This window comes from Pyrgilauda ruficollis, unplaced genomic scaffold, assembly GCF_017590135.1.
Source record: "Pyrgilauda ruficollis isolate IOZ18807 unplaced genomic scaffold, ASM1759013v1 scaffold15, whole genome shotgun sequence".
Taxonomy (NCBI): Eukaryota; Metazoa; Chordata; class Aves; order Passeriformes; family Passeridae; genus Pyrgilauda; species Pyrgilauda ruficollis.
The window spans coordinates 15,402,068-15,412,910 of NW_024513654.1; the positions used below are offsets into that span (position 1 = coordinate 15,402,068).

Sequence of the window (10,843 nt, forward strand, 5' to 3'; positions counted from 1 at the left end):
TTTGATATCCTTATTTCTCAATTTCTTTGTTTATAAATGCAGACAACATGTCCATCATATAAGGTAGTACAAGAATCAAGGGCCTTACATCACAATTGCCACAGTGAGAATTTCTCCTATTCTGAGTTTTAACTGCAAGAGGCTCTTAATTTCACCAATCAAATAAGTCTTGTCAGACATCCAGGGAGAAGCCAAAGAGAAAACTCTACCTCACTGACTACACACCTTTCAATTTCTGTCCTCTCCCACAAAACACTGAGATTTCAGCAAGTTCCCTCTACTAAGAGCATCCTTAAATATTTCTAGACTTCACCCTTGTTTTGCTGTCAATAAGGATCCCATGGGAAGCACAGAATTTGATTGCACCATCCCAGTGTTTGCACAATGTGTAAATGCATTATCATATTCTGTGCCTCACATTTCCAAAAATATTCAGTGTAAACACAACATTTAAACTTCAGAAATTCTGTCTTGATGAAGAACTCTCCTAGATGAAAAAAATCTGAGTAAGACTTTCAAACTGAAAAATATCTGGTTATCAATTTTAACAAAAGATGTTTTTTACCTTTTCTTTTTAATATCACAATTACAGAACTATCAGAAAACGTTTACAGTAATAAATTCAAGTAGAACATCTATAACAAAAATTTAAATACTAAAAAATGTGTTTACCTGTCCAGTGCACCTTCTAGATGTTCATGTGACACATCAAAGTAATAGTTCGTATGTTCACCACTTGTGAAAGCATTTGAGCTCCCAGCATGCTCACTTAGAAATTGGCTGTACTCATTCTCTTTTGGATATTTCTTGGTTCCCAGGAACAACATATGCTCACAAAAATGACTAAGCCCAGCAATGTTGGGGGGATCAGACAAGGATCCTGCAAGAGGAAAAATTTCATGTAGTCATTAATGAAAAGTAATACTAAAACATTAAGTCTTTTAAAGTACTCTATATTATAGTATGTTGCTTCAGGAAAATATATCAATTCTGTGTCTGTAAGAAGACACTTGTGCAACTACAGTCAACTAGAATTAATCCTCAAAATATATTTTGAAATTTAGAATTAGAAACTGAACCAATTAATGTCTCAAATTGCCTCTCCAGATCAGCTTGTACTTCCTTATACAGATGATTTTCAATTGAAGTCCATGACTCATAATCTGTAAAGACCTGGCAAATCACACTGTTCTGAAATCTATACCTTGACCTTAATAAATGCATTGTGTAAAGAGGCAGCAATTGCCAACCATAATTAAAGAGGTATTTATCCTGTGGTTTATAGGATGAGTGATAACCTGTAATTGCCTGAACACAAGCAGCTATGGATGACCACCTAGTAGGTGTGAAGGCAAAAACAGATTAAAAGACAACAATGATTTGGAAGAATGGAAACAAAGTTAGAGAGTGGCAGTCCCGCCTCAGAGTGTGCAGCAATGTGTAGTGGGACAGGCAACAGATCCATCTCCTCCAGCACATGGGCAGGAACTGGATGCTGCAGCTGGCCATCACTGTCACAGGACCTAAACAAAACCACATTCAGGATGCTCTGAACTAGATAATGATCTGGGACAGCCATCACTGCAACAAGAAAGGCCAGAAGTTTTTGAAGTCCCTCTATTACTTCTGCCCTAACACAAAGAGCAGCAAGACCTCCCAACTACAGACATGGCAAGAGGGTGTTTTGGTTATGCACACACTGCATCTTACTTTCCAATCAACTGAAAAACTACACAAGCTTGAGACATATCTCAGATATAAGAAAAGGCTTTCATTATTCCAGAGTAAAAGCAATTGCCTTCCCCTTATACTTCCCATATTTCTGTTTGCACACATAGGCACCACTGAAGTTAGGGAGTGCCTCTCCAACTTCTCTAGCACTACAGCATTTTCTCACCTCTACACATCAACAACTTAGCATGAAAAAAAAAGTCTGACATGACAGATGGAGCTGTCTGAAATAATTGCACTTGCACCCACCCCTCTTCTGCTTACAAAAGATCTTTCATAACATGAAACTTAATGGTTAAAAGCAGTCTTTCAACTGACTGAGCTACACTTGAGTAAACACAGAGTACAGTAAGAGCATTTAGCTCCAATAATTTTGAACTTGGTGTGTAAAAGAATAAACTATAAATTACAGTAAAAGGCTAGGCTCCCGACTGCATACCACTCCTGTCAGTTTATTTGCATCAAGATACCAAAACTTGAAGCATTTTTGTTAATTACATAATTAACACAATATGAATTGAATACCTATGTGGACATCAAGCGCTGCTGAGGACTTATCTGTGGTGGGGTCACTAATGAGAAGAGCTTTAATGCCATTTGCCAATTCCAGTCCACGATATTCTCGTTTATCCTCAGGTGATTTGATAATTTCATTTGTTATTCTCTTAATAGCTGGATTGTTCATTTTGTTGCTTGACTCCTTCTGAAACCTTAAAGGAAAAAGAAGAAATTTCTTATTATTTTCACTTAAGCCTTGCTAATTTTTTGATATTATGTTAGACAATACAGGACAATACCAACAGCTAGAAGTTCTATTACATGCAAAATTCACTTGCCTAAAATTCAGATCCTGAAAGATATTGCTGCTAAAACAAAAAAGAAACCTTGAAGACCACAAAACACAATAAAGACGTAGATCACTTAATTGAATGCTTCAAGTATCACATTAATTGAAACAACCCAAACTTAATAAATGTCAACCCCTTATTCGATTATGATAAAAATTAAATCAAATGAAGCATATACTGCTATCTCAAGTATACTTTCAAACTTCAGGAAAGTATTTAATGTATCTGAATTTTTGATTATATTACAAGTGTTGTAATTGTCAAATTGTCAAAATTGTCTCTGATTGTCAAATAAACAAAATTTTACTAACAGACCACTGGATTTATACACTCAAGCAAGAAACAGCAACACTTTTGCAATAGTGCCACAAAAATACAAAGACTGCAGAACTGCCATGATAAACAGGAATAGATTGTCTCACTTATTTAAACTTCTACCATTAGTTTAACACATGCTACAAGATACCCTTCTTTAAAGGCATAATTCTGAAATGCTAAGATTCTAAGTGTGACTGATTCAGAGTCTGAGTGTCTCCAAGCAAAAGCTATAAACAATATCAAGTAACTTTCTAAAATGTGCAGTTCAATGCATTTTAGAAGGAAACACAAACTAGTAAAACATCATTCTCTCACTATGAAAATAAAAAACAAAAGTGCAATCAAATGTAATCACTAAACAGCTGAAATGCTGAATTTCAATTTAAATGTGTATACTCACATTTAAACTGGTCATTTATCCACTAGTTTAACCCCCATGCTTAGGCTAATCCTGCTTGGAATGTATATGGCCTTCTTGCACTGAAAAAATGCACATACCATTGAAATACAAAGATTATTCCAAGTACCACATCTCTGTTTCTCTGCATCAACAGCACTGATACAAGCCATGCTAACAATTAAAAGATGCCTCTGTGTACAGAGTTTTAAGAAATACTCTACCAAACTTAAGCTACTGTGTAGAATTTTTTGAGTGCACATACTTTTCATATACGAAAATCAGTAACTAAACTGTTCCTAATTGTTTTTCACTTGCACACAGGTTGGATTGACAGATCTAAGTATGCAGGAGAACAAGGACGTCCCTTAAGCTCCTGATTCCATGTCTGCCAATGAACACCTAGACCTTGGTTTTCAGCTAGAATATTCTATCTCAATAAGATACTAGTTGCCAGTCAGAAGACACATATATACTATAAACTACTCGAGTTGTGGGGTTTTTTTAAATGTTATACAATTTCCTTATCATCTGATATATCTCCTTGTTATTTCTATACCACATCACTAAGTCACAGAACTTTACTGTTTGTTCAGATGACTCATCTTTCCAATGTGATTCATCAAATTACGCAGCTATGAAACCTTATGAGATTTCAACTGGTGTCTCGTGAAGCTGTACACCTCCACTTCATTTTATTATGATTCCCTACTTCTGCCTCCTTCATAGGCTACTTCCAGCTTGGTAGTGAAATTCCAGTACAGGAAAAAGCTACAATTTTCAAAAGGATGACATCAGTAATTAAGCCTTCAAACCAAGGACTGAAATTTGTACCTCCACCTTCACTGTTATTTCAGTGGGCACTGTGAATACAACATGCTCTAACTTCAAATGGGTTTGCATGATTACCTACGATTCTTTTCCTGCAAAGTGAATCATAGTACCCGACAACTCGAATAAAAGCAAGGGCTGATCAACTATGCGATACTCCTGGAAGGCAAATACGTCAAGAGGACAAGACCAACACCTTCCTGCTTTCATACTCTTCCTCCTGCTGATATGTTACTACAATACAAAAGTGAGAAGAAAAAATTTCACTTTAGAGAAAACTTTTGTACCATTACATTTTCTTAAGGAGTAAACTGTAAGATTCAATACTAAACATTCCCTCATATGACTGTTTTCCTGTGCAGCTTCTAAGTAAGTGCAATTGTGTTATAAAATACCACATTCCATTCTTTCACACCAGAATCCTAGAACTCTATCAATCACTTTTTGACAACAGAACTGCTTTTAAACACAGGCAAAATAAAATCAAGAAAACCAGAAATCCTGTACTTGTTGAGAAGTAGCTTTATTTCTAAGGCCATGTTCAGAAGCTGTCCTAAAGTCCATGTGCTACAGCTACTTGCTGTACTGTCATTACAGCGAGCACTGGATGCTGCTGGTCAGCAGCAAAACAATTCTTCCACAAAGAAGGTGCTATGTTTATTGCAGAGCTAACAGCCTAACAAAAACATCAAAAGAAATATTGCCTTACTATTTTCACAAAGCAGAAGCAACAGAGAAAGAGCCAATAAAGCTAAAATAGCAGGAATAACACAAACCATTACTGTGGCAGCGGAAATTCTTCCACTGGAAAGATTACAGAGGTAGAAAGAAAAAAACAACAGGGAATGTCTGAGCTGAGAACAGTGTCCCTATTCAATGAATAGGAAATATTCTTCCTCCTCATCAAAACTACTTCACTTGTACAAGGAAAGTATCAGTTAAAACCAACACTGAATTTCAATTACAGTACTTCTAGTGAGATTATATTCTATTTTTTGAGGTTCCATTTTTGTAATCATTTCCAGGCAGGCAGTCCCTTGGAAGCAGCAAGGCTCTCTGGGGATGCCAGGTTTCACCTGCAAACAGAGTATTACAGAGTGGGATTAAGTGATATATGATTCTGCTTCACTATTTTAATCTCTCAGAGTTATTTTAGCAAAATTACTTTAATTAAAAATTAGCCTGTGTAGTCAAATCTAAGTCCAATGTTTGAACAATTAAAGGACCATATTTGAAAACCAATTAACAGAAACTCCTGAGGGTTGCTTCAATGCAAGAATGTGACTAGCTAATAAAAATATGACCCCCAAGGCACAAACTCCAAAGTGCTTCTCAAGGTTTTTTTTGTCATGACAGTATACACATACTGAAGTCAAGTGCTAGTACACAGGTCTGCTCCAGATGACAGGCAAGTGAACATCCCAGCAGGTTTTGCTGCTTGCTTTCTACCAATTGCCTTAAAATGCACGTTTGCTACAAGTTTTTATGCAACTAACTGCTTACAATTTACCAGAGTGAAGTGAAACCTTAATTGAGTGAGAACCTCTGTTCTGTCCTGCAAGGGAGTTACCATTGGTAACATGTTCTCTGTGCTGTTTACTAATCTATCTTGGTTTACAGGAAGACTTCTCCAGCTGCCAGTGCATGGAGTGAAAGAAGTGCTGTGTGCTTTGGCAGGAGGCCCAGTGCTGCAGAACTACCAGCCAGAGTTTTCTCACCTCTTACAAGGATGACAGCACCAAACTGAGCACTCTGGAGGAGCCCATGAACGTCTTCAGCTGCAAGCTCATGGCTTTGCAACAACCATGTAAATCTGCATTCTTGCACAGGTCTGCACCCCTCTTTTTTGTCTCTTGCACCTACTCCTGATCACGACAGCAGCAGAATTATGTTATCAGTAAAACAATCAAGAATCTACCTACTCTCTTAACATTTCCATTCACCTGCACGTTATAATAATTTTTTTTAGACTGAACTGTAGGCAGGAAAGTTAAATCAATTCAGGTTGAACATTACCAAAAGGGATTCTTCAGGAGACTATCCATACTCTTTCAGCTTACATGTTCATCAATTGCTCTTTTAGACACTTAGAGATTAAAATACCTCATTATTCAACATCCATAAAGCATCAGTCTTTTGTGAATTTGCTTGCCATGAAGCTAGAGAATGTATGAGATCAACACATTCCTGATACTGATCTAAAGAATTGTGATTGCAAGCACAGGCAGACAGACTGCGTAAGAGGATGAAGTGCTCAAAACGCTAACGTGTTTTATCACTTTTAAACTCATAAGGAATTCAGCATACTGCTTCATACACAAAAGGTCCAACTACAAAGTCCCACAATGATTTAATCAGTGTTCCCAAGTTATTAAGAACAACTAATCATGCCAAATCAGGCAAGTCTGAAGATTATGAATATTTATAAGGTTTTGTTATGTAGTTTATTTTGAAGAAATTCTAAAGTCTCTCTACAATTAAAGCATTTTCAGAACCTCAGTCTGCAGCTTTTTGCCAAGTCTGTAATTGACTCAGAAAATTCCCTCCTAATGATGGTGGCCAGGGCAGATGCCTGCCATGCTCTTGTTTCCCAGAGCCCAGCCTCTACAACTTCTAGATCACAGCAGTAAAACTTGGTCTGCCACAGGCTGCACTGCCAACGTGACTGCAGAAACAATGGTGTGTAACACCGGTGTACAGGAATTACCAGTAGCATTAATGAGACCACACCACGTGTGACCTTGGCAAAAACAAGGGCCCTGGGAGTTTCACATGTGAGATCAGCCCCAGCTGAGTAACTGGCCTGGTAATTACAATGATGCACTGGCCAAACAAGATGGAATATACAATCAGACACCATAAAGCTAGTTTACTGCCCTAAATCTACAGACCTTAACTTGACCACTTCACAGTTTTCAAAGCACTGGATTAAAAAAGTCAAACAAAAAGGTAGGACCTTATAAAATTTGATGTTAGACAGAGCAATAACGGATAACAAGGTTTTTTTAATCTCTTAATTACTTGAGCTTACTTTTCCTATGTCCTCAAAAACTGCCCCAAACAATTCATCCAAACCTCCAAAGTAAACACATTCACCAGAAACAGGACAATTAATCTTTCCCTAACAATTCTTCGCTTCAATATTTTACAAAATTCCATAAGGGTTTTGAAGCGTCCGATTATTTGGAAGAGCTGGGGGACGAGAAGGTGTAAGTAAAATTATCTGGTTTTAATCTTTAGATACCATTAAAATACAGTATCATTAAATTTTCACAGATCTGGCATAGCAATCTGGCTTACATCAGTATTTACAAATTGCATGTTAAGAACATAACTGTCTGGTTTCAGACTAGTTTCTGTGCTACGTGACCAACTGCTTCAAAGTGTATTTTACAGATTTTCCTAAGAAATAAACTCATTAATTCAATTAACTGCTTTATCCATTGAATACTTGCAGACCAGGGGATCTCATTCTCTCTTCCTTCCCATGACATTTTTCTTCTATCACCCTACAGTTGCAGGGCTTGCTCCACAACCCCAGGACTGTGTTTGTGTCTACGCGTGGCCCTGCACACACAGCGGGAAATGTTAAACTGGATGCTACAGGAGAGATCTCTGTGCTTTATTCTGTGTTCTGATGTGTATTTCATAGATTTTATGTGCAAGCAGCACATCAGATTGCCCAAAACTCTCTGTAAAGCCAACTCACTCAATGCTTTATGCTACCATCTGTCTTACACTTTCAAAAAGAGAAACTTGTGAGGTTTGAATTAAAAAAACCAAACAAAAAACAAGATGAGATTAAAACTTCAGTTATACTGCATAACAACAAGAAATTCACAGAAAGATGAGAGAACTGGCAAGAAAATCTGATCTAGCAACAAAAACAGAGAGAAATCAGAATTCTGAATTATTAAAAGCACTGTAATCCCACATTAAAAGCAACCATTTATCTAACACTAGAGCTCTGACATGAGAAACAAACCCATAACAATGAGCAGTTTACAAGAGTCAGCAGTGTGTTTCAATAAATGAAGTGCTGGCTGTTCACCTATTTTATAATTTAGTTTTTACTATTTTGGACAATTCTGGTTCTACTGTTAAAATTATAAACAAACTTTGAGCTCTACCACATTCTTTTCCATATCAATTGTTCAGGTGAGCTATAGTTCTTACTCATTCTAAAAACAAGGTGCAGAAGGTAAGATTTTAATAGAAAGCTGTAGTGAAGCAACTTTCAAACAGGATCCATCAAAAATCACCTTATTATATGCCTACAGTACTATGTGGTAAGAATATTTTAGCAAATTATGGGCATCATAAAAGGTGAAAGCAAAGATACTCACTGACAGATCATGTATATACAAATACAAAACCAGACACAAAATTGATTAAAGCAATTTCTCTAGATTTTTATTATGAACTTTTTGATTTCTATGCTGCTAGAAGACTGGACACTAAAGTTACTATAAAAGCATCAAATCCAACAGAATTAATATATTAAAAATATCAACCCCGCATGCCATTTCTCAAGTGGTCTGACTGTATTTTTAGTAAATGCCTTCTACAATAACCAGCAATGACCCTTATAGCTAGAAGCCTAAAACCTTCCAGTACAGTGAAACAGAGGTAATGAACTTCTTGTCCCTTCCCTCTTTCTTCTGGATCTTACAGGGGAGGGGAGTGCTTCTGTATTCATGTGCAAAATAAATTACATACTTGACCCTTCAATCAATTCCCAAAGGTGCCATTTCATCCAAGGGATTAGACCACAGCCTGACACTGACTGAAGACAAAAAGCAGAAAGCAAGCAAAAAAAGCAGGCAAACATAGAAATAAGAATCCTTCTAGGGGCTTCCCAAATAGAATAGATAATTTTAATGCTGTACATCAGAGGAAAAGGAGGTAAATTGTAACTGAGAAATTATCTTGCAACTTGACATAAAGATGAAAGTCAAAAACATTACAAAAAGTTCAAGCATTAACAAAATACAGAGATGGAAACAGGGAACATGCAACTGAAGAAAAAGATTCTAATTTTCACATCTCAAAAAAATTATCACATGAAAGAACTATGCCTGCTCTCATTTCATTATCATTTATGTAAATCCTAATTCACAATTAAAATTAAATGGATGATTAAGTCACGGTTGTAGGCAGTATGAAAACATAACAGGCCTACTCATACACATAGAGTTAAGTCCAAATGCTGCATATATTCACATGCATAAAGAGGAGTAAGTAATCTAGCAAGACAAACTACAGCCTGAGAAAAGCATTGGCTCCGAATGTACACTGTGGATTACCTGTACAATTTTGAAGCATAAATAGCAATGATGAACAGTAACAGTGCATCCGAATTTTGACACACGAGCACCGACAGTATGAGTCATCATAACTCACTTTTTTCCCCGGAAAGATGCTACTTTTGACGCCTCTAACTCGTGCAGTATTAAATATAGGTTTGGCTACTAAGGTAACAGATACAGTGTTAATTAAAGAAAGAAAACAACTTAGCCTTTGTCCCTGACCCTAGCTCCCTTCCCGGACAAACTTTGCCGAGTTGTTACGCAGTTTAAATTGCCCCTAAAATTGAGCTGTGCCAAGCCTCCCGCCCGCTGCTCCCTCGGTCGGGGTTAGCTGCGCTCTCTCCACCGGAGACACTGGTGACACTGCTAACACAAACACGCAACAACAAGCCCCGCACCATGCCACTGCCAGATAACTCGTCAGAAACTGAAAAGGCCGCTCCCATCAAGTTTGGGTAACTGAAAGCAGTCTCTTATTAAAGATTTTAAACTTTTTTTTTCTTTTTCTTTTTCATAATTATGCCTTAGGAAGACATGGCAAGTTAAGTAACAAGACAATTCAGGGAGGTTTTTTGAAAGGGAAGGAGAACAAAGCAAGCCCCCGGGCAACGAAAGCCACACGCTTGATGACCAAGCCTGCTTTGTCAAAGGAGGTGCAGCCGCAAACACCGGAGCACGTCAGTCCGGGCTCTCCCGGGCAGCAGAGCAGGACACAAGGCAGGGCTCAGGCCTCCTCGGCACACACGGCCCCGCCGCCCCCAGCTCGCCCACCGCCTGCCCGGAAAGCTCCGGCGCCAGCCCCGCTCCGCGGCCCGAGCTGCCCCGGCTCCCCGCCGCACTCGGGGCAGGGCGGGCACTCCCCTGGACTCACAAGGTGCCCCCGCCCGGCCGCGCCGCCGCCTCTTACACAACACCGCGGGGGCTCTCCAGCCTCACGGCCCCGGGTCACACGGCCCCGGGACCCGCGGCCCTGCCCCAGCCCCGCAGCACTCGCACCCTACCCGAGAGAGCTCCGCCGCCAGCCCTGAGGGAAAGAGCGCGAGGCCGGGGCGGCCCAGGGGCGCGTCCAGCCCGGCAGAGCCCGGCTCAGCACAGGGAAGAGCCGCTGCCGCATATCCCTGGCGGCCCCACCGCCAGCACCGGCCTTTCCCCGCCGCCGCCCGGCCCGGCTCCGCTCGCCTCAGCACGCGCCGCTCCCCGGCGCCATGTTCTCCGCCCGCCTCCCCCCGCCGCCCGGCCAATCCCTCCCGGCGCCCGCGGGGTCCCGTCCGCCCTCCGCGCCCGGGCCTGGCGGAACCCGTACCTGGGGGTGCCGGGAGCTGCCGCCTCTGCCGCCGGGAGGGCCGGGGCTGCGGCTGCGGCTGGGGAGGGGGCCGGGGGCCTCTGGGAGGAGGCGGAGGCGGTGGAGG

The 10,843-nt window shown here is 40.1% G+C and overlaps 1 protein-coding gene and 1 long non-coding RNA gene across 8 annotated transcripts in view; one reads left to right on the forward strand and one right to left on the reverse strand.

The window, feature by feature from the left end:
- LOC121350291 overlaps nt 1–5,881 on the forward strand; it is a 57,263-nt gene extending 51,382 nt beyond the window's left edge. For all 3 annotated transcript variants that reach the window (XR_005954648.1, XR_005954647.1, XR_005954649.1), the window contains one exon: nt 5,746–5,881. This is a non-coding gene — a long non-coding RNA (uncharacterized LOC121350291). The remainder of the gene's footprint in view (nt 1–5,745) is intronic.
- The window catches only part of IDE (insulin degrading enzyme), a 54,028-nt gene extending 43,224 nt beyond the window's left edge, over nt 1–10,804 (reverse strand). The window contains exons 1-3 of one of the 5 annotated variants that reach the window (XM_041461502.1): nt 10,738–10,804; nt 2,257–2,441; nt 673–880 (exon numbers count right to left, since the gene is read on the reverse strand). In XM_041461502.1, the coding sequence (XP_041317436.1) occupies nt 673–880; nt 2,257–2,416 (368 nt within the window). In that variant the 5' untranslated portion in view covers nt 2,417–2,441; nt 10,738–10,804. Of the gene's footprint in view, nt 1–672; nt 881–2,256; nt 2,442–5,843; nt 5,978–9,431; nt 9,563–10,435; nt 10,676–10,737 lie in introns of those variants that run through there. The other 4 variants (XM_041461501.1, XM_041461500.1, XM_041461504.1 and 1 more) reach the window with 4 other exon arrangements.
- Nucleotides 10,805–10,843: the final 39 nt, after the last annotated feature.